Source organism: Acartia tonsa, chromosome 3, assembly GCF_053477335.1.
Source record: "Acartia tonsa isolate MP-2025a chromosome 3, ASM5347733v1, whole genome shotgun sequence".
Lineage (NCBI taxonomy): Eukaryota > Metazoa > Arthropoda > Copepoda > Calanoida > Acartiidae > Acartia > Acartia tonsa.
Genome location: NC_137262.1, coordinates 13,478,338 through 13,502,100, shown reverse-complemented (window position 1 = coordinate 13,502,100; position 23,763 = coordinate 13,478,338). Strand labels below are relative to the sequence as shown.

The 23,763-nt window shown below is 32.6% G+C and overlaps 1 protein-coding gene across 1 annotated transcript in view; it reads right to left on the bottom strand.

Moving 5' to 3' along the window:
- LOC145313362 (N-acetylneuraminate (7)9-O-acetyltransferase) overlaps positions 1–23,763 on the bottom strand; it is a 48,820-nt gene that overhangs the window by 1,105 nt on the left and 23,952 nt on the right. Inside the window, exons 2-22 of the mRNA XM_080152723.1 lie at positions 15,192–15,309; positions 14,155–14,254; positions 13,586–13,693; positions 13,082–13,152; positions 12,547–12,627; positions 11,756–11,820; positions 11,215–11,359; positions 10,279–10,378; positions 9,972–10,120; positions 9,529–9,675; positions 9,120–9,224; positions 8,880–9,010; positions 8,440–8,569; positions 7,490–7,588; positions 6,990–7,086; positions 6,386–6,488; positions 5,974–6,048; positions 5,211–5,364; positions 4,576–4,821; positions 3,983–4,082; positions 3,478–3,603 (exon numbers count right to left, since the gene is read on the bottom strand). Of these exons, the coding sequence (XP_080008849.1) occupies positions 3,478–3,603; positions 3,983–4,082; positions 4,576–4,821; positions 5,211–5,364; positions 5,974–6,048; positions 6,386–6,488; positions 6,990–7,086; positions 7,490–7,588; positions 8,440–8,569; positions 8,880–9,010; positions 9,120–9,224; positions 9,529–9,675; positions 9,972–10,120; positions 10,279–10,378; positions 11,215–11,359; positions 11,756–11,820; positions 12,547–12,627; positions 13,082–13,152; positions 13,586–13,693; positions 14,155–14,254; positions 15,192–15,232 (2,373 nt within the window). The 5' untranslated portion in view covers positions 15,233–15,309. The remainder of the gene's footprint in view (positions 1–3,477; positions 3,604–3,982; positions 4,083–4,575; positions 4,822–5,210; positions 5,365–5,973; positions 6,049–6,385; positions 6,489–6,989; positions 7,087–7,489; positions 7,589–8,439; positions 8,570–8,879; positions 9,011–9,119; positions 9,225–9,528; positions 9,676–9,971; positions 10,121–10,278; positions 10,379–11,214; positions 11,360–11,755; positions 11,821–12,546; positions 12,628–13,081; positions 13,153–13,585; positions 13,694–14,154; positions 14,255–15,191; positions 15,310–23,763) is intronic.

Sequence of the window (23,763 nt, the reverse complement as noted above, 5' to 3'; positions counted from 1 at the left end):
TAGCTAGCCCACTAGTTTATATAAAACTAGCGGCTTCGCTAAATATTCCACAAAGGAAATCTTCCACAAAGGAAATCTTCTACAAAGGACCAAGGATATTTCTTACAAAAAAAAAAATGGGGGGGATTTTTTTGTTTTTGGGGGGGTTGGGGGTGTCCCACCCCCCAAGAAAATAGCTTAAAACCACCACAGGACCAATAGGTATATACCCTGAAGAGTAGAATCCAATCGGTTCAGTGGTTACCGAGATCTTAAGGGACAGACAGACGGACAGACATCAAGCTACTTTGTATTATAGATATTAACAAAATACAATGTTTAAAGTGATCGCGAAGCTAATTTTTCAAATTGCATTTTTATTTACCTTTTCTTATCTTTTAAATAATTTTCATTGAATAATGCCTTAAAAATTCCATAAAGGTAGAAATAAATTAATTAAGGATGCCGAGATCCACTTCTCACAAAAATACCACAACAATCTGTGCACTTATAAGACTAAGGAAAAATCACCCTTTTCTTTGCTTACACATAAAAACAACGAAATTTATACTACAAAAAATTTGTTTTACTACACCTCTTTTGAAATAAATGTTCAAACTTGGTTTACAATTAAATATAAAACCTGCGTTAATTTCGTAAAATCAGTTACCAAATATTGATATATCTATGCAGGTACACTAACATATGAAAAATTGTTGAAATCTTCAGAAAATACATGATTTAAGAATAAAATTGGGAAAAAAGAATAAACAAATTTACATATTTATACATATCTAGCAAAAAAATTAGCAGTCTTACTAAAGGTTTTCCATAAACAAAAGCAATCTTTTTTTTCTCCCAATTATCGGAAAAGAGTCAAATTTTTCTAAATACCTGCCTATATTTAAACCCTAGATATCCAAATTTTGTTTTTTATTTAATTTTTTTAAAGCCTTAAATTCATATTCCTACAATTAATATACATAAGTTTCAACTAAACATTATTTAAATGAAAAATCCATATAAAATAAACATTCAGGGCCCATTATTTTAAGTAGTTGTCTGTTTCATTCAACAGAGTTGGGGATTTAAAACAAAAAGGTCGTCAATTAAATAAAATCTGGATAATATATAAGTTGATTTTAATTAATTTTTATCCAGTAATATCACTGTTTCATTCACACAGAGTTGGGTCTTTGAAACAAAAAGGTTGTTTATCATTGAAAATCCTGATAACATAGATCATGCTTTTCAAGGACGTCCAAGCATTTTTATTGGGGGGGGGGGGGGGGGAAGAATTAAAAATTACAATTTCTGAGATGCCTACAGCATCACAAAGTTCATTTTGGGGGGAGAAATCTTTATGTCATAGAGTTAGTGACGTGTAAGCTTTTTTATTTTAAGGGGGGTAAAAATTAAAAATTTTGGGGATGCCTACCCCTTTATCCTCCACCCCCTAGGACGTCCCTGGTGATATTATGTAAAATCTCGACAACTTGGTTAAACAAGTTTATTAATTTATTGATTTATAATCATACAGATTTTGTTTATAAACCCAACTTATATTAGCCGTTTGTATTTCCCTCTTTCTTTCTTCGTCCCCTCTCTTACCTGTCATTGTACAAATGGTACCAACAAATTTTGTTAAGTTGAAATATAGAAACCAAACATTTTTGAATATTGTAAAAGTTGCAGTCCCTTCAGTGTATTTTAAGTTATAAGTTTGGACCAATATAGGACAATTTCAATAACTATAATAAGTAAATAATTGTATTCCCATAACTGAAAAGACATGTTATTTTATAAACTGACTTGATTTAATATCTCAGGAACCATCTTTACGTAATTTTTTTTAGTATTAAAATAAAGCCTTGCTTTAATTATTGTACATCCATATATAACAGATTTATATTTAAATTTATTAAAAGAATAAAATTTGTGTGCTCTTTATCCTATTCCATGTTTTGAAGAATAAACTTTAATACAATCAAGTTCTGTGGTGTCCGTACTCTGTCTGTGTGTATGTGTGTGTGTGTTTAATTCAACCTGTCTGTACTCAAATAACGCCTATCTTAGAAAACACTTACAGCAAAACCTTTAATTAATTCACATTTTAAAGTTTGTTTCTTTTAAATATCTTCTATAAATTTTAGTTAATTAATTAAATATAATCTAAGCAAGAATTTTACCCCAAAATAAAATAAAACCTTAATATCTGTAAAAACTTTCTCAATTGATAATAAAACTTTAAAATCCCCCAATTATGTGGGGGCCTATTCGTATTTTTAGCTCTGCAGTATGATTCCAAAAGAGAGTACAAACACACAGACAAACATCCTGTTACTTTATTAGTAACAGGATGTTTGTGTGTCTGTATATTTGTACCAAAGGATCTCGCTAACTGCTGAACCAATCAGGTTTTCTTAACATGGTAGATTCTCATAGGTCCCGGAAAGATTTGTAACTATTTTGGGGGAGGGTACCACCACCTTCCTAAGAGAAATCAAAAAAATTATGTTTCTTGATTTAACAAAGAGCATTCAATGAAACATAAATGTCAAACGCAACATAGACATATTTTAAATATAAAAAAAACATTTAAAGTACCATTAGAGGCCTCTAGGGGCGTAGCCACTAGTTAGAGATAAAAAGCTTGGACTTTATCTTAACAATTTTTAATAAATGAATGTGTCTTTATACAAAATGAATATAATTAAGTCATATTAATGATATCAAAATATATTCTTATTAATATATTGATTGCTAAATATAAAACAATGCTTTGCTTTTTAAAATGTTTTTAGAAAAGCATTTTCTGAGGTAAGCATTTTTTGAGATAGGCGTTAATTAAGATGATACATTATTGATGGTCCCGAGAATAGCTTAATTTTATAGTTTCAATTATAATATTATCAATTGCCTGTATGTATCCTGTTCAATGGTTATATTACATTTTATCATACATATACAAAGCAATTAACTGATTTCAAATGATTTTTAATGTCACATATCTAAAGCCATGTAAATATGTAGAATTAGATATTCATATAAATTTTTAAATAAAGGAAAAAATGAAAATCCAGGTACCATTATCAGTAATATCCCTTACCATATATGGCTTTATTTCTGTGACCATCGAAAGAAAATTTTAAATCTATCCGTAGATAACAATTTCAACATTTTTTGGTTAGTTTAATACGGTATGTAACAAAAGCTTTTATTTTACTATAAATTTGCAAGTAAACTTCAACTAAAAGATTGTTATTTGTCGATTTTGATAGGTTTTTAGATATGTATAATAAAACACAAAATACAACGATGTTTTCAAGGGAATAAATTCGTTTTTTTAAAGTTTGATTTATTTTTAAATGGGAAGTATTTAAGACTTAATTCTCAAAAAAGTAATCTTAAAAAACATTAATCAGTGACATATATCAACTTAATTCCAGCTTCGTGAACACTTTAATAACACAATTAGATGAAATGTATTATTTTCCTTGTGATGACGTGTATCTCATGACACGCACAGATAAAGATGAAAGATGTGAGGAGTATGTTCATCACAGGATAGTTGGGTATCAACACCAGCACTCCGTGTGAGTCAGCACTTAGCCAGATGTGATACTAAACAAATATTAGATATCAATAGAATTGTGGTGACGGTTTTCCTCATACCACATTTGGACCATAAACGAACTTTTGGAGAAGGAAACGAAGTCATGATGCTTGTTTTATGCTAACATAGTTCGGTTAGAAGAGTCCTGGAGGAACCCGCATGGGTTGCAATTATGTTTACTAACTTTAAAAAAAAAAGGAAAAGGTGGATTCGGTTTGAGTGAAATCACAATCCTTAAATTAAAGTAACAGGTTTTGTGTGTGTCTGTCTGTAAAAAAGAATCTCGCTAATCGCTAAACCGATATGGTTCTACCTAACAATGAAGCTTTTCATAGGTCCTGGGAAGGCATATAAAAAATTGGTAAGGAGGGGGTATATGATCTCTACCTGTGAAATGAGAAGTTCCAAGCTGATCCGGCCGAACCAGGCAAAGAAGCTGGAATATCTCGACCTCCAGAGTCCTGCCATATTTCTCAGTACTACCCAACTAAAAAACACATCAATATTAGGCTGTAGGTTTTATAAGATATAAAAATCTCCTTATAACTAAAATACTGCTATGTAAGGCTCGTGAAACAAGTTTAAAATTTTTTTGAGAATACCCTTGAAAAATGGCAATTCATTACTTTCCATTCAGTAAGAACCTTCAGATAAACTTTGAGGGTTAGGTGCAGTGGAGTGAACATCCGAAAATGTTGACAACCTTTTAACCCAAATCGAGGGGGTGTATAAAAGACAACAAAAGGGGTGTATTTCTAGTGTCAAGCGGGTGGATACACACCCCTAGGTCCACCCCCAACTCAGAAGTCAAAAAAGAATCCTTGAATTAATAAATTGACTCGCAGATTACTTTTTACACCCCCCTTGGCTGTCGATACACCCCCTATCTTGCCTCTGGTTGGTTGCTTGTGATAGAGAGATAAAAACATAAAGGATTTTGCATTGTATAAATATTTAAATCTCATTTGGATTTTTCATACCTTATGATGGGAACAAAAGCAACATAAGGGTGTATCTCATTCCCTTCTGACTTATTATTACAGAGACAAGCAAACACTGTGTAACTGCAAAGCCCAACTATGGCCGCTCCGCTCACTGGCACTGCGATTGTTCTTGGCCACAAGGAGCTCAGTGAGCTGTCGTCGAATAGCTTCAGCTTGGAGCCAATGGAGATGGCGAGGGCAAACATACAGCCATAGATTATTGAGTATCTATCCAACTTCCATCTAAATAAATTTAAAGATTAAAGGGGACTATGCACGAACGAGAGCAAGTGATTAAGGATTATTAGGTATTTGTTTTTTTATATCTGTAATATATAAAAGTAACAGGTTGTCTGCCTGTGTGTCTGTACCGAAGAATCCCGCTAACCACTGGAGCGATAGCATATGATATGACTCCACTGAATTTACAATGTAGATCCTCATTGGTCCAGGTAAGGTTTATAACTATTTTGGGAGAGGGTACAGCCAACCTATCAAGAAAAATCGTCCCTAGAAAAAAATACCCTAACTAAAAATAGAAGCCTCTAGGGCCGTAGCCACAGGTAGCATTAGAAAGACACCACACTCAATGTATGAATAAGTTCAAAATAAAAATAATATAAACATGCAACCTGAACCACCATTCATGAATATCATCATCAGTGGTGACGAAAAGCGCCTTCCATGGTCTCGTGACAAACACCTTCTCAAAGAAGACCTCGGACATGTAGAGGGTGGAGATGACGGCCACAAAGCCAGCAAACTTCAGTATGATATAAAGATACTACAGTGTTGACAAGTTTATTTCAAGCTATTTCTTACTAAATAAGATTTTCGACATTGAAGGTTGGTCCGTTCGTCAGTAACGGATAGCTTTTAACGTTAATTAAGGTATGTTAGAATCATCCTATTGATTTCAAACTTGGCATGATGATACCTGTAAAAGTTAGGTACAATTTAGAAGTAAGAATCTATAATCATTTCCTGTAAGACCCTTAGTCCATTTCAAACATATTGATTTTTGTATTTTTATAAAAATAAATAGGTATATAAAATAGTAGTTTCTGTTATTTTATACCTATTACCTAGTAGGTACATCTTCTAGTACAGTCCCTTTCGTGGCAACGCTCCTTAAGGGGCAATTCTTCGTTTTTTTTCACAGTAGCTATTCACCTATTTCTTAGCCCATGTTGGGGGCTATAACCCTGCGGGGCCAATTGTCTAACCTATGGGGGCAATCACCTAACCCAATATAACCTAATCTAACCTGAAATAAAATATTAAAAGCCATTTTAAAAATACGACGAATCGCCCCTTAAGGGGTGTTGCCACAAAAGGGACTATTCCCGGTGTTTCTTATTTTATACATTTATAAAATTAAACTTGTTTTTTCCTGAGTCAACGGATTTGCACCTCCCTCAATAGTCAACTGTGTTACTATTGGTGGACACTTTAGCACACAGAACAATACTACAAAAGAAAAATCCTATTATATTTTAACATATTAAGGTAGTAAGATCCTTTAATTTTTCTTTGTTAATTTAGTTATTTTTCGCATCATAATATAGACAGCTTTCCGCGGATATCAAAATGAAAAAAATATAAGATTAAAACCAGTTTTGTTTGTCACAAAAGAACAAGGGTTAAACAAAACTGGTAGGTATCAATATTATAATTTTATTTTTATATTAAAGGAAAAATGTCCATATTACGATGCTATACATAATTTTTCAGTATAGCTGAGAACCGGTTCTAAGCCAGCGGATATTAATCGGTTTCAAAGACATAGTGAAGAATTTGTCATTACCTAGAAACCAGAATGAAAGTAGAGGAGCAAAGTAGTAGAACTGATATGGTCTGTTCATGCATAAGCAAAGGCTCAGGGTTAAAAAGTTCATTCTAAACAACACCTAAATAAAATTCCAGCGTAATGTTTGGATTAATTGTAAAGTATAAGTAAAGTTGTTGTATACAAATATGTTAGACATTTAAGCAAAAGAATAGAGGGGGCATGAGCTATATATAACCCTGTCCCGATTTTGTATTGGGTCTTTTAAATAAGCTAATAGCATCGGAAATATAAACACAGCCAAGTCCCTTAAAAGGACAGCAGGGGTGTATATTCTGCAAATTTGAACCTGCTGAGGGGGGGGGGGGGGAAGTAAAAAAAATAAAAATATGTGATTGGGGGGAAAAAATATAAAAAATTAAGAGAACTGCAAGCATTTTTTTCCATTTTTCTCCCCTCTTTTATAAAAAAAACTAGTAGAGGAAAAAAAATAAATCTTGTGCAGAATATACATCCCTGAAGAACAGAAAGCAATTTGCTAGCAGACGAAAAGGGTTTCCAACGTTTGGGGCAGGTAGTTGTATGGACTATACATCTATACTTATATATTTATTTGTTATACCTGTAAAAATCTTGTAAAAGTTCCTCCACTTGATTTGTTCCAGAAATGTAGAAAATGGCTGTACCCAAGCAAAAATAAGAATGCACTGATCAAAACTCTAAAAATAACAGGTATTAGCAAGCAAGAGCTTCCAAAAATCATCAAAAAGGCTGAACTTTATGGTCTGATTTTTAAAAAGGCAGAATGAATGTCTTTAAGTTTCGTAATATCTCAATTAAATTCAACTTTCAAAGCGTCATACATTTTTACAAGAAGGAATTGATTCATAAAGAATTAGCCCCCAAAATAGTATGATCGTTAAACCTATCCTATTTTAAAAAGTAGTAAGGTTTTTTGTCTGTAGCTTTTGAATCGATTGAGTTCTTCTGTATAGGGAAGCTAAACATGGGTCTCGGGTTGGTTTTATGCTTTCTTCTTTTTATATTTAAGTCTTAGGATGGCTTTAGGCTATTTCTGATCCTTTCCCACCCCTTCAAATATAGAGCCTCTAATATAGCTACCTTATATGAAGATAAATAGGAACAGAAATATTGGCTCCAGTCATATGATAAACTAATATAACCATCTGCATCCAACCCTTCCATTCGTCCATTTGATCCCTGAACAAATATTACATCATTTAAAGTAGAGTTGGGCCGGATACCGGATATCCGGCTGATTTCTAATACCGGTTTTCCGGCCGGATAATGAGATATTGAAGCAACAATAAAAGTTTTTTTATTATATAAAAAAGGTTAAAACTTAAAGATTATGTAACTATCAAGTATGTCTGTCCGTATGTCCATCTGTATATCCGAATGTCCGTCTATACGCCAGTATGTCCGTCCATCTGTAATATTAATGAAGTGTTACTTCCTTATTGCTATATAGTACCAAGAAACAAGAAATTAAGAAATAAAGCTTGTGACTGTTTTTAATAGGGATTTTTATTGTATAATATAAAAGATTATATTGCCGGATATCCGGCTGGGTAGTTTCAATATCTTGTATCCAGTCGGATATTAAAAATGGTCGGATATCCGAATCATCCCTAATTTAAAGTGATTGAATTCACCAAAAACATGCTAATGATATGAACAATTAATTTTAAATTGAGCTACAAAAAACTGATGAAGCAAACTTGAACATACTTTGCGTTTGAATCGCTTAAGATATTAAGTAAGATAACACCCAATAGACAACCAATTCGTTGATTGCCCGAACTTTGACTGGAAAACTTAACTGTGCATGGTAATGAGTTGCTCTTATTTTGGGCTAATGCATTCTCCCTACTCTAACTATTATTGTCGAGCAACTGATATAGCAGCAATTTGAACCATTTTTAACGTAATTTGTTCTGACTCGGTGTTGAGCCAAGACTAAATCTCATCCCCTTCCCTCCCCGACGACGAGTGGATGCGTTACGTGTTAAGCCACTGTCGCGGGTTAAGCAAAGTTTAACTTAGCACACCTGTGTAGAACACTAGTATAACTGGATTCTTCATTGAAGAACAGCCCAAGAACAGTCAGGTAAAGAACAGGCAACCAGAAATTGATGGGAGTGAAGTATTTGTTTTCTTTCATGAAAAAATTGGTTCTGTAAAAAAAGCAATTTATTACACAAGTCAAAAAGAGTGTTTAATAAAATTTGAAAAGTAACATTGCTGTAATTCAATTTGGAAATCCCCTTAATAGCTTTAATTTAATCATTGACACGCGTTACTGCAAGTTTTATAATAAACTTGTGTAACTGATCTTAACCTAAATGTAAAATAAAAATAATTTCACATCTAAAATTATCAGGTAGGTATTTAGTTATAGTTATAATAGCTGATCTTAACCTAAATGTAAAAAAATAATTTGACATCTAACATTATTAAGTAGGTAATAGCTAATAAAATGCTTTCCTGTCACAGATGTAAAAATAGGCCATGATGACAGCCAGCCTGGCCAGAGGGAACAGAAAATCTGTGAGTGTATTGCTGGGTAGCTGGAATGGTGCCAGAGTGCCTGGTGCCCGCTCATACCTGTAGTTTCCATACCTAAAATTAAATGCCATAACCTATTTAATATTTCTAAATATTTCAATAGAATTCCTATTTTAATTCTTTTGAACTATAGGAAGTAGCTTTGTTACTAAAAATATTTTACCTTTCATTAGATCTTCTGCAAAATATTTCATAGAGAATGATGAGTATGGATAGCACTACCGCCAGGCCAAGGATGCAAAATGTAACTGTTTGCAGGGTTGTCCTGATTAGCAAATTTTTACAAAAACTTGTTTTTTCTTCACATACAAGCCAAGGATTCGATAGACAAGTTAAAAAGTTGTAACATATGGAGCAAGAACGGCTATGAAAGCTAATATAGACGGATCTTGCTTCGAAGGCCTGATCAAGAGAGTAAAATAAATTATTGTTATTTCCAATTTTGTCAAGCTACACTACTAGAAAAATTTTTATTTGGAATTTAGTTAAGAAGATTAAACTAAATATCAGGATAAACTAAGTTTTATTTTAATTGTATGAAGTTTATAAATAAAATTGTTTTGTAATCCCTGTGATCACTACTCTTACAGCAGGAACCATCATTAAAGTTCATGTTGTCATTACAGACCAGATTTAGGATCATTTGGGTGGACTTGGTGATGGCCAGGGAGCTCAGGTGGTACCCGTCCTCCATGCTGTCCAAGGTACCCTCTGCCAGCCTATAATTTTGTGTTGTGTTAATAAGGGGGAATATTAATCAACCCATAATAATATTTGCCAAATTTTAAATATTGGTTATTTTTAGTAGATCATGCAAAAGGTATTTTTCGAAAAACCATATATATATATAATAATATGCAACTCTCCTTACAAAAAGGGTAAAAAGGGAGTTAAAGCACCTCATATAACCAATAATGCTTGTATTTTATCCAAGTATTATCACAAGAACATTTTTTTTATATTCCTATCATAATAAAATACTAGTATTCATTCAAACATAAGATAAAACTTGAACCTGTAAAGACTCGACCAAATAAGAACAGGACTTTTCCCAAGAACTCTGGAGGTTTCTGAATTAAACTGCCAGATTTGATCATTGGTTATGGCCTTAGCTGTTCCATTAATGGTGTCTGTATTCACTGGCGTCTGCACGGTCCATAGAACCTGCAAGTAAAAATTAAAATAGTTGAAATGCAAAGATATATTTCTATAGCTGAAACAAACAGGGTGGTTGGTTTAAACTTTCCCTACTTCTTTCTAAATTCCTAATAGATTTTTAAAAAAAATAATTTATAAAATAAGTACCTAAAGATGGCAATTACCTTAGTGCCTCCAAACTCAATAAGATTCTCCAGCTCAGGCTTTAGTCTTGTCAGATTTCTTCTAAACTCGTCCACAGCCTCTACGCTGCCATTCAACCTTCTAAAGTTTAAAACCACTTATTTTTCAAATACTAAACTCGCCATATATTTAATGTTTAAAATTCAACTTCAATGCTACTTACATATGAATAAGTAGGTTGGTAAGAATTTTCCAAAATTTTAAAATGTCTGAAACCGCAGGAATTTAAATAAAAATCACTTCTTTTAAAAAGCAAGTTCCATAAAATAAAATTACCAATTTAACAAAATCTTGAAACTACATAGTAAAACGTTAAAATTCTTTTGGATGTATGCTTTAAGTCTGTAAGGGGGAAGGGGGAGTTCTGACACATTTGCGTAAACCTGGTGTATAGGCTTTATCTTTGGACTCAGAGGATAGGTTATAAAAGATAAAATCATTCTTATATGATGAATTTTCCCAAGTTTTAAGATTTTTTTGATAAGCCTCCAGGTTCCGGAGCTCCAGGCCGGTGGTCTCTGTACAGGTAAAAAAGAAAAAATATGCATCTTTTTGAATGTTATTTGAAGAAAAAAACATGCATGTTTTGTTTCATAAGCTGACCTCTAACTCTTTAAAAAAAATTTTTTTTCATTTTTACCTGTACAGAGACCACCTTGAGGCCTGGAGCTCCAGCACCTGGAGGCCTATCCAAAAAATCTTAAAACTTGGGAAAATTCATCATATAAGAATGATTTTATCCCTAATAACCCATCCTCTCAGTCCAAAGATAAAGCATATATACCAGGTTTACGCAAATGTGTCAGAACTCCCCCCCCCCCCTTAATTAACATTGATTAAAATAAGATACTTGGACCAATAATTTCTTGTTAAAATGCATTTCATTAAACTACTCCCAAAATATGTTGAGCCCTGACCTTATAGATTCAGTGCCGGCTCCGATGACCAGAACCGTGGGACCTGGACCCTTGCTCCATCTCTCCAGACTCTTTATCATGGCTCCATCCACCTCCGGAGCTGGCAGGTATTCAAGCTTCAAGTTTTCCCGCGAGTTCTCCCAAGCTAAATAAAAAATTATAATTATAGCGAGACAAATACTTGGAGGGAGGGGACAAGTGGACTGTAAATTATGCTTCCCCAACAAAACTAGTTCTTCCATTTGTTCACTTAAAAGGTAACAAAGTGTAAAAGGGTTCTCAAAATTTACCACTAATAATTTTAACATACAATATACATAACTATAAGTGCTAAATTATTTCCTTTTAATTATGGTATACATTAATAAATCATCCATCGTTCGACCTCTTAGGATCCTGTTTTTTAAAGGTAGATTTTAAATTCAAACATAGCTCATTCTTTCTTTTAAATAGGTAGGTATTATGTATCTTTTCCTTACCTAGGTAGGTAACTAACTATGCTCTTAATACAAATAATAGTATTGAAAAACAAATTTAATACCTGAAGAGGCGTAAACAAAATCTGGATCCAACTTGATTGGAGGATTTCCATTCTCTAACCATCGTCTAAAATATTATTAGAAATATAACACATAATTGTCTTTTTTTGACTACATTGATCAGATACAATCCAGAAATCTAAAGGGAAAAGACAATAACTGAGAAATTGATGTACATCCCCAATGACAATACACAAAATTACCCCTTCTGTAGATTACAATTATTGGTTGGAACGTTTTAAATCTTATCTTAATGAACAAACTGATCAAAATTCATTAGAAGTACTCAAAGTTGTTACACTAAACGAATAAGATAAAGTTATAAAAAAAACTTAGGGAACTATTGTAATATTTTGCCCAATGTCACCTCCCTCCCTGGATACACAGTGTATTACACACTCAAGATTGTTAGGTTGTTTTTTAGTATAAGCTTTATGTCCTTGTATCAGATAAATAAATATTTTCAGTTTGAGATTGGCAGATTTAACGCTTTATTTTTTTCCTCCAATGTAACCTGACAGAATCCCCGAGCAGATTTTGACAGTCAAGACCTAATAATGAAGAAGAAAAAGGTGACATTATTATCTCATAAATATATAGAAAGGTTTTATTGTTATGTCCATCAAGGCGAGATAACCACCAAATTGATTGAATTCTATATATTAGGGAAGCTTCACATAGGGTTTATTTCTAACTATATTTTTGCCTCCTTCGAACATAAGAGTTATTAAATGTTTATAGAACACTGTAAAAAAAACTACCTAGCTTATCATTTAAAAGCTCAATATATTACCTAGTAGCTGCATACATTTGATAAACTTTAGAGTCTCCAACAAAAACAAGATGGTTGCTCTTCCTCCAGAACTTGCTATACCTAAAATATTACAAATAAAAAATATCTTAATCTTAGTATCTCAAAGCCTAAGATAGTTTTTTTTTTAAAGATGTGAACTTCTAATGGGAAAGTTCTATCTAAAAATATGACTGCACCTCATGAAATTACCCCTTAATTAATGTTGTCTAGTAGTCAACTCATAACATTCAAATATGTACATTACTAGTACTTTTTTTCTTTTAAATCATGAAGCAAGCTACGCCCCTAGAGGACTCAATGGGCGCTTTAATTTGTGAGGGTAGGGGAAGCTGATCTTCCAATCATTCATTGATTGAAAAAACTTTTTTTTCGGGGGGGGGGAATAATATTTTCATTTGATTTGACTCAAAATATTTAAAACTCTTCCTGGGACTATCAGTAAAAGACATATCGGTTTAGCAAGATCTTTCGGTGCAAAAACCAAGACACACACACATTCGGTTACATAATATACCTGAAACAGCGCTCAGCATCAGATTTGGAGTAAATATGCATCATACAGCCCCAGGGTTGCCACATCTCACCCTGAACAAAAAAACAAGGTTGTCAACTTAAAAAATAAGAATACGCTGAAAATTCTATCAGTCCAAATAAGAACATTTGGTTTGTATGGCACCAAAGAGCTTGAAAATTAAGAAGCTTCTAGTTTAATTTATCCTAATGTGCAAGTGGTAGACCAGTAGCACTAAATCGCGTTTATTCATATTTTACAATTTCTGTTATTTTGCAGCCCTGAAACATTAGGTAGGTAGTATTTCTGTTGTTCTTGGATGTCTCGTTTTAACTCTACGCAGAATTTTAAAAACTGTATACTTAGACTATAGGAGGATATGTTTATAAATATCATTTACCCCTATTCAAAAGAATTCAAATCTAAAGAAATCATCTACTATTAATGTATATTGTATGTATAAGTTTAATCCTTTGTATAAAAAAAAATATTTTTCTTAAAATGTACCTTATACATGCCATCCTTGAGTAGACCTTTGCATGGAGTAACATCATAAGTAGCGTGTAGAACACTGTGATAGATTCCAAATCCGCCAACCAAACATAATGCAAGTACCTAAACAATAAAAATTAATAAAGCTTACTACCTACCTTTTTTTAAAAGCTAAAATACTTATTTAAAGTGTAAAAAAGTTTCATAAAATAACAGGTTTTCTTTCTTTAATAGCCTTTACTATATAAATATATTCTCCAAATTATGTAACGTTCTGTTTCAAGTAATAGCTTCCAAGCGAAATTTTAATGCATCCTTTTTTCGATTGATTCATTAAAAAAAAAACACTTTTTGTTGAATTCAAATTGAAATTTTTAAGCTTAAATTGAAAGTTACAATACCTGATAGTGTCGTAAGAATTTTCAAAGCAAAAAAAAAGACTAAACCAAATAATTATTTTTTCCTTTAATTATTTTGTTTCATTGAATAATTTTAGGTTATTCTGCGAGGATTAGGACAATAGTCCGGCCCCACCCCTAATTCTCAAAATTGACCTCTAGTTTATTACTTACAATCTATGTTACCTTTGCTGTATTGACATTCAGTAGTTTGACATAATCTGCCGGGGACCAGGTTGGGGCTGTACTCCCCCCTCCATCTCCAACATTCCAGGTCTCTGGCAATCTAAACAAGGACGATTTTATCCAGAAGTTTCTTATGATTTTATTTATACATGGGTTCAGTGGGTCATTAGTAGGATATATAAGTTGGAAGGAATTTTAATGTTAGAGGGGTTTTTGAAATCTGCATCAAATTTTAAGGATTTTTTATAAAATTCGTTTTTTGTATAGGTAATTCTAAAAGGGGAAATACAATTAAAGTTCATAAATTTTGACCAATAGGATAGGTGGATTGGAAACTACCTGCGCTCTAATTGGTTGAATGATGTGCGACACTTAAGCTCCTACAATCAGTTAAGATAATTTTCAATCCACTAATCACAGATGTCAAAATTAATTAACTTAAATTGTATTTCCGCTTTTAGATAAAGAAAAGAAAATAAAAAATTTAATTTCATAAAAAAAATCTTAAAATTTGATGCAGATTTCAAATCTCCCTCTAACATTAAAATTCTTTCCAACTTATATATCTTAGTGATTAGTTAGTACCACTAGCTAACAGTTCTAGATATCGATGGTTGAAGAAAACATACCTACAAAAGGATGTGTTAAATTTCAATTTCCCCTACTCCTTAATTATCAGTTACCTTCATTAGGATATACCTATTAAATTAGGACACCTGCCATACGCAGGCTAAGAAAAAGTAAAAATTATTAAAGTCTTATTCCAAATTATGGTCTGACATCTAATTTTAAAAGTGGAGCCAATAAAAAAACACACTATTTTACTTCCTCTTATGGTTGTAACTCATTCCTATCAATGTAAAGAATATAGTCAAAATCAATCAGAACTCTGCTAAGTGGTTGATCACTTCAAGCCTAATCACTGCACTAGCTAAGTCCCTTAAATGCCTTCAAAAACGAAATAATTTTCTAGCAACAATTAAAGACTAAAAAAAAACTTCTATTTGTAAAATGTTTTTAAATAATAAAATACCAACCTGGCTCTATCCAGTTCATTTAAAATTTCTTGTCTTGTCATTTGGTCAATAAAATATTGTTATTACGTTTCAATTCATCATTATTACATTTTCAATTTTAATTACGTAGGTATTGTCTGAAAAGTAAAACAATGAAAATGCATAATATTCAGAGGAATACGGTATAACCAACAAGCAAAACATATTTAAAATAACATTGGGGAGGGGGGGGGGGGGCATATGAAGAGGTCGTCAATTCTACGATGTGTTGAACCCCAACGACAGCTGAAATTACGTATAGGTTTCGTGACTTTTTTCGAACTTATTTCGTTGTTGATATAAGCTGCATAAAATCAGTTAGATTTAACAAAAATAAAACTTGTAAATGGAAGTATTGGTCTTAATCAAAGGAAACATAAACAAATGAGTAATATGCATGCAGGAGTGCTAAGTACTGTCATTAGAATGGGGGGAATTTGAGTACAACCTCCCCCCCCCCCCCAAAAAAAAAGAAAGATAAACATTGGGCACTGAAGATTGTCATTTAGAACTAAAAAGACATATTTTAGACCCCAGATGAGAAATTTCCAACCCATTGTCCCCTACCTCCCTGACAAACAACCCATTGTCCCCTACCTCCCTGACAAACAACCCATTGTCCCCTACCTCCCTGACAAACAACCCATTGTCCCCTACCTCCCTGACAAACAACCCATTGTCCCCTACCTCCCTGACAAACAACCCATTGTCCCCTACCTCCCTGACAAACAACCAACAAAGCAAGTCAAGGAAAACATGACTAATAATAAACCAATCTTGATAAGGCTTGTTTTTTTTTGGAAACAACAGCTTGATTTTTGAATTGATGTAAGAGAGGATGCGGACCCCACCGCGCTTTAAGCAAGCACTTCTACTGTACTATAAAATTTGAGGGATCAAGTCAAGCTGAGTATGCCAATAGCCTGTTTTGGCACACGCTACTTGACTTGGGGGAATATTGGCATACTCTACTTGACTAGGGGGAATATTGGCACACTCTGCTTTACTTGGCGTAATATTGGCATACTCTGCTTTACTTGTCAAGATATGCTTTACCTAAAATTTTGAAATAATTTATGTATATATAATAGCGGCTCCACCCCCGCCCCACCCCACTCGATGTCTCTAGGCACCCAAATGCAGAGGCGAATTATACTATCCACACCTCTCCGCAAGAATCCGCAAAGTGTGGCGATAAAATTAAGGCCTATATTTCATGTTTTCATTTACAGTTAAATCCTTCTTTCCCCTTCTTCAGAGATATTTAAGTTTAAAAAAAAAATTAAAATCCTTATCATTAAAATCACAACAACGACTTTTAATTTTCAGGGTTAATATATTGCCTATCAAAAATATATTATATTGAAATACGAGTATTGACAATTAATTAGATGAACTTTTGAAATGAAATAAATTATACACTTCTTTTTAATATCCCTGAAAATTTTACCTTACCGAATTTGAAATTTATATCTGTCTGCTAAAATGTCCATAACATTTACATAAATAACTCCCAGTGGTAAAAAAAAAATAATATTAATTTGTTGTAATTCATAACAGATTTTTAATGTAATAGCGTATGTATTTGATTTTATAAGATATACTCATATGTAAGCATTGGATTTTTTTTTATTACAGCCATAGCAGTGCCGCATTTTTTTTGCGGTAACCAAGACGAAATTTAAATTATCTCCCGCAAACATGTATTCAATTTGCAAATGAAACAAGGATGACAACATCCATAAAAGCGAAGCATTGAAATGGTAGGATAAACGGACATTAACATTTGTATAGTGTCAGAACTGAATGATCAGAATATAAATGTATAAGAGTCAAACCAAAATTGAAAGTAAATTTGTTGAAAAACTGCTAGATACAGGATAATGTTTATGGACATACTTACATTTTTAGGACTTGATTATAGAGTTGCTTCGCTTATAATATTATACTTTGTTGTCCCAGGAATTTATATACCAAAAATCAGATCAATCGGATGATTAGATCACATTAAAATTTGTTGTTAAAAAAGTAAAAAAATCGACATTCTGGTAATGATTATAGAGTTGCTACGCTTTCTAAATCGTACCTAACTACTAAAGGAATCACCATGCAAAGTTTGAAATCGAGGACAATTCTAACATGCCTAAATTAACGAAAAAAGCTATCCGTTACGGACGGACGGACCGACCCTAATTATAGAAAAGCTTCGCTTTTAAAAATAAGGCCCAGATGCAGTAGTCAGAAAGGATAGTTTGAATTACCTAGGGTAAATGTTAAAATTTTTATAAATAGGGGGGGGGGGGAAGTTCTAACATTTCTACGTAAACAGTGATTATAGGCTTTGTCTTTGGAGTGAGAGGATAAATTATTTCACAAAATGTTTCCTTTTGGGATGTAGTTTTCCTATTTAAAAAAATATGATTTGCCTCCAGGTCAAGGTACTGCAGGCCTCCAGGTGGATTCTGGACAGGTAATAAAAATTCAAGTCAAAACAAAACTTATTTAACAAATTTGCTACTTTATGGGCAGTATGAACTAATTTGCAGAAAATTTTGAAATCAGGCTCCAGGTTCAGGTACTGCAGGCCTCTAGGTGGATCCTGGACAGGTAAAAACTGAAAATTTTTACTTTTAAAGTCAGAATAAAACTTATTTAACAGAAGTTGCTACTTTATGGGCAGTATGAACTAATTTGAAGAAAATTTTTAAATCAGGCTCCATGTTTAGGTACTGCAGGCCTCTAGGTGGACCCTGGACAGTTAAAAACCGAAAATTACCACTATTTAAGTTAGAAAAAATATTTTTTAACAAAAGTTGCTACTTTATGGATGGTATGAACTAACTTGAAGAAAATCTTTAAATCAGGCTCCATGTTCAGTTACTGCAGGCCTCCAGGTGGATCCTTGACAGTAAAAAACTGAAAATTTTTACTATTTATGTTAGAACAAACCTTATTTTAAAACCTGCTACTTTTTAGCTAGTATTACCTGATAAGCTTAAGATCTCGATAACCACTGAACTGATCGGATTCTTCTCTTCAGGGTATAAACCTATTAGTCCTGTGGTGGTTTAGGCTATTTTCTTGGGGCGTGGGACACCCCCCCCCCCAAAAAAAAATACCCCCAATTTTTTTTTTTGAAGATGTAGGTACAGATTTTGAAGATGCAGAGCCAGGGCCTCGATTTTTTTTGATGATGCTAATGATGATGAAGATCCACCCCATGTACTACATTTTTTTTAATTACTTCTTGGGGCAAAGCCCCTAAAGGCTAGGGGCAAAGCCGCTAGTAACTTAAATAGTAGAAATTTTAGTTTTTAACTGTCCAGGATCCACCTGGAGGCCTGCAGTACCTGAAGATTGAGCCTGATTTCAAAATTTTCTTAAAATTAGTTCATACCATCCATAAAGTAGCCACTTTTGTTAAATAAGTTTTGTTCTCACTTCAAAAGTAAAACTTGAATTTTTTTACCTGTCTAAAATCCACCTGGAGGCTAGCAGTATCTAAACCTGGAGGCCAAATAAATAATTTTTTTTTAAATAGAAAACTACATCCCAAAAAGGAAACTTTTTTGTAAAATAATCTATCCTCTCCCTCTAAAGACAAAGCCTATAATCACTGTATACGCAAAAGTGTCAGAACTCCCCCCCCCCCCCTCTTAACACTAATTAAAAGGCCATAATTTATTGAATTAAAATGTGATTATCTTATTATATAAAGTAGTAAGCTTTTTTGTCTGTAGCGAAGGATCTTGCTAATCGCTGACCCGATATGGTTCTCCTTTACACTGAAGCTTCCTATAGGTCCTGAGGTGATTTTAGGCTATTCTATTTGATAGATAAAGTCTGGGTATGGTGTTAGACTATTTTTCTGCCTTTATTTATCCTTTAGAATAGAGCCTCTAGATGCTAAGGGCGCAGCCGCTTGTATATATCAAAGAGCGAAGCTTTTTTATCATTATTAAAGCGAGTTTTTCTTTAATTAGGGTTGGTCAGTCTGTTCGTCCGGAATGGATAGCTCATTTCGTTAATTATGGCATGTTAGAGTTGTCCTATCAATTTGAAACTTCATATGGTGATTCCTTTTGTAGTAAGGTACAATTTAGAAAGCGTAGCAACACTATATTCAATACCAGAATTTCCGTATGTCCATTTTAAACATGTCGTTTTTTTACTTTTTTAACAACAAATTTGTATGTGATGTTATTATCCGATTTATCTGATTTTTGGAATACTGATTCCTAGGACAACAAAGTACAATTTCATAAGTGAAGCATCTCTATATTCACCTCCTAAAAAGGTATATATGTCCTTAAACATTATCCTGTATTTCAGCAGTTTTTAACAAATTTACTTACAATTTTTTCGACTTGATTAATGAGTTCTGACAATCTACAGGTGTTAAACTTCGTTTTTTAACCGTTTCAGAGCTTCGCTTTTATGGATGTTGTCATTCTTATTTTTTAATGTCTATTTTTGGGGCGTCCAAATAATTACTGTTTGGAGGGAACAGGGGGCATAACTCAATCTTACACACAATTAAAATGAGAATTCGATCTAAATTTATGATCCTAGTATGTTACTGCAATTTTCAAACATAATATAAATATATGTAGTTTTTAATTGAAATTAAAAGGGTTCAGAAGCTGCGGGTAAGCCTTAGTGAAATCGTCATATTATAACTTTAAAATTAACCTGGATATCTAAACATGTTTCTTAACAGCCATTCTCCTGAATAAAATCTTTATTTTGCATACCTGCGGAATTTGAGGCTTGTGTGCGGCTGTCGATCCCTTGAAATTACTATTCTTAGCCCAACATAAGAAAACGATATATTCTATGATAACAGCTGATTAGATAAACAATACTTCCTTTTAATGAAAAAATATGTATTTTTTGCAAAAATCATGTTTAAAATTTTTTTAAAAAGTTATACAGCTTAAAAAATAAAAATAAATAATTTTTATTTTACACCTTTTTTTATTTTGCTGCCTTAATAAGGAAATATTTAATATATTTGAATCGGCTTAATGCAATTTTTTATCTTTTTTTTATGATTATTCAATACATATGAAAAAGTAACATTTAAAAATCTCGCCACAAGAAGATTTAAAAAACAAAACATTGATTTTGAGTACGATTTGATTTTTAAGTTTTAGAAAAACTATAGAAATATTCAAAGTTAAGTGTTTGTTTGCATTTTGAAAAAATAATTTTGCCCTGTTCTATTTGATTAGAACCTTTCAAACAAACTTCATTTTATAAAAGATTAATATTTTTTAATGTTTTTTAAAACATATTACTTTATATTGGTTAAAAGTTTATTTTTCTATGTGATTTAGGTGTTGCAATTTTTTTGCAAATAACGTTTTTTGGCTTTTCATTCAAATAAGTTGGACAATTCTGGTTTTTACTGTATACATTTATTAAATGACTTCAGAAAAACATATTATAATTCTTACATTTACTTTTTTTTCTAACAATCTGTTTTTTAGGAGACTTTTTATATCGCTGACAAAAATGGCATTATTCTGCAAAAAAATATTTTTTTTTGCAAATATAAAGATATGAAAGGATTTAATAAATGGTTAACTTTAATTTTTGTTTTAGCAAAATGGTTTATTGTTTCTTATAAGGTGAAAATAAGGTATCGCGAATATTTGTTGCAATTCTAATGCGATTTTATTGCAAAAAGGAGGACATAGGATTTTAGTTTTAACAGATTATGATTCTGGACCCAAAATTACATAGGACTGAAGTTTTCCTTTGTTGATTGATGAAAGTTAAAGTTTCTTGCTCTAGAATTGCTATGTGTAGGGGCATTTGAGGGAAGGAGAGAGCTGAAAATCTCCTTTACATTTAATTTTTAAAAAGAAAAACTATTGTGACAAAATCATGGTATTTTAAAGGACCAATAAGAGGCTTCATTGAAAGAAGAACCATAACAGTTAATGAGATCTTTTATTTTAAAATTTTAATGGTTTTAGGCTAATTTTCGTAACTTTCTACTACTTGGAATAGAGAGCTCCTAGATGCTAGGGACGCAACTTCTAGTTTATATATTTTACGTACATAAAGTAGTAAATTTGTAGGTTGAAATATTATAATATAAATCAGAAAATATGTTAAATTCATTTTTTTAAAGGGGGGAGGCGGATGTGCCACTTTTTGAAACCAAAAGTAAAACGCGCATGATCTCAGCCCAGAAAAGAGTTACAGCTCTAAAATTCGGCACAGCAGTTTCTTTTGTGGAGAACAATATGGAACTGTGAAGAAACGGTGGCGGAACCGCCGCTCCCGCCGAAAACCGCCGAAAGTGTCACGTGGAAATATAAGGGAAATTTTAATGAGAAAAAAAAGTTTATCTCAGAGATTGAGAACTGTCTAATTTGGCGAAAAAATGCAAAACAAATTCGGCGGTTATTGGCGGGAGCGGCGGTTTCGCCGCCGTTTATTTACAGTTCCATATTGTTCTCCGCAACATCAACTTCTGTGCCAAATATTAGAGCTGTAACTCTTTTATGGGCTGAGTTCATGCTCGTTTACTTTTGGTTTCAAAAAGTGGCACATCCGCCTCCCCCCTTTTTTTTGTCATGCTGCTTTGTTGACTGATTACTTGGTTTTATTTTAAAACCTTCATTTGCTTTATTATTAGCATACTATGCTTTACTTGATGAAATATTGGCATACTATGTTTTACTTGGGGGATTATTGGCATACTTTACTTGACTAGGGGGAATATTGGCACGCTCTGTTTTACTTGTTGCCATTGGCACACTCAGCTTGACTTGATCCAATTTGAGTCAATACAAATCATTTTGCATCTCTAGAGTCACTTTACATCAAATAATCACAGTATGTTAAAGAACATATTTTTCCTAATCCTATTGTAACTTCTGAACATTTGAAATGTTTAGGATCAGCTGTTATATCAGCTGTACACAGAGTACAGCCAGTAATAGTATATAACATGGTTGCCATGCAATTTGGAAACTTTTTTCCCTTGAAAAATAATATTCATTAAAATTTTGGAAATACATTTTTTTATATTGGTAGCTTCTAAAGAACAAATTAAAACTTTAAATATGGTTGTAAAAATCTGCATTTGAGCATAAGATATCTAGCTATACTACGTGCGGTAGTGGTTAGTACCGTCTTACCCGTAATTTGTGCCTTCCTTCTTAGCTCAAAGCAATGGATTGGTTTCTACTATAGGCTTGCTTATCTCAGTTATGCTTGGGTCCAACTAGGACATTGTTTTTACTCATTGAGCCTTAAAGTTTTTCAAAATTGTCTAATTAATTAAGAACAAGCTAAATTTTTTTCAGGGGATTACCAGTTTTCGGCGGCAACAGCAGTTTTGCCACCATTTCTTAACAATTTCATATTGTATGTTATTAGAGCAACTGCCATTTCAAATTTTAGCATTCTACTCCTGTATTACAGTCTTAAAACACATACCTTAACGAAGATAATAATAACCCCATTTTTATAAAAAGTAACAGACAGTTGGTTCTAGTGATCAGAATGAAAAGAAATTGCTAGGGTATGTTTAAAAATGTATTTTCTTTTAAATACTTTCTAAAAAATGAGTATAAAAGCTCAATTTTAAAAATTATCAGACTTTATAAATCATAAACTTAAGTCGTCAATTTTGAGAAATTTTATTTATAAAGCAGTTATTTTAAGAATTAATATAATTAAATAAACTAGTTTTCTCTATCTTTAGCTATAATTTAATTTCAACAATCGTTTTATTACATGTAAAAAATCACTCTAAACTTGGGGAAATATATCGACAAAATGTGGCGACCCTGAAATTTAATGGTAATATTTGTGACAAACCAGAAATCCAATTAGTTTTGATTTAACGCGCCGTGACCCGGTGCCGAGGAGTCGCCATATTTTGCTGGAGCCGATATTTTCGTTTAAAAATGGCTCCGGCTTTGGGATTTTTTTATTTAAATATAATTTGGTAACTCTGTTGTGTCGTGTGCAAATGCCCCTTTTAAGTTTTTCATGCAAGTCCATTTTGTTGAATTTTTCTTGATTTTAGGTCGGAGTCAGAGCCGCACCAAAATAAAACGGCTCCGCATCCCTGGTTCATGTAAGTTACAATATTCCAAGAGGTAACAAATATCTAACTAAAGATGAAATAAAAAGAAAATAATACACAAATGAAAGAAACTTGAGCATTACAGGCAGAACGACGGTCAAAAGTAAATATATATATTTTTTAATAAAAGGCCGCAGATTTTAGCATTACTGCATGATAGGCCGACTAACCAATAAATTATATTCTGTATTCTAATTATATGATAGAGGGAATCTTCTAAAAAATTAAAAACATCTTAAACAGACGCCTGTAGATTTACTTTACGTCTCTTACACCAAAATAACGTTTCATACAGTGGGACGGACAAACATTCGAGGAATCTTCGCTGCAATAAAATTTATCTAAAGTGAGATCGACAATTTTGGTAGTTTTCAATTGAACGTTATACTAAAATTACAAGAACGGGAAAAATAATATGATTGAATATAAATAAACTGTAAA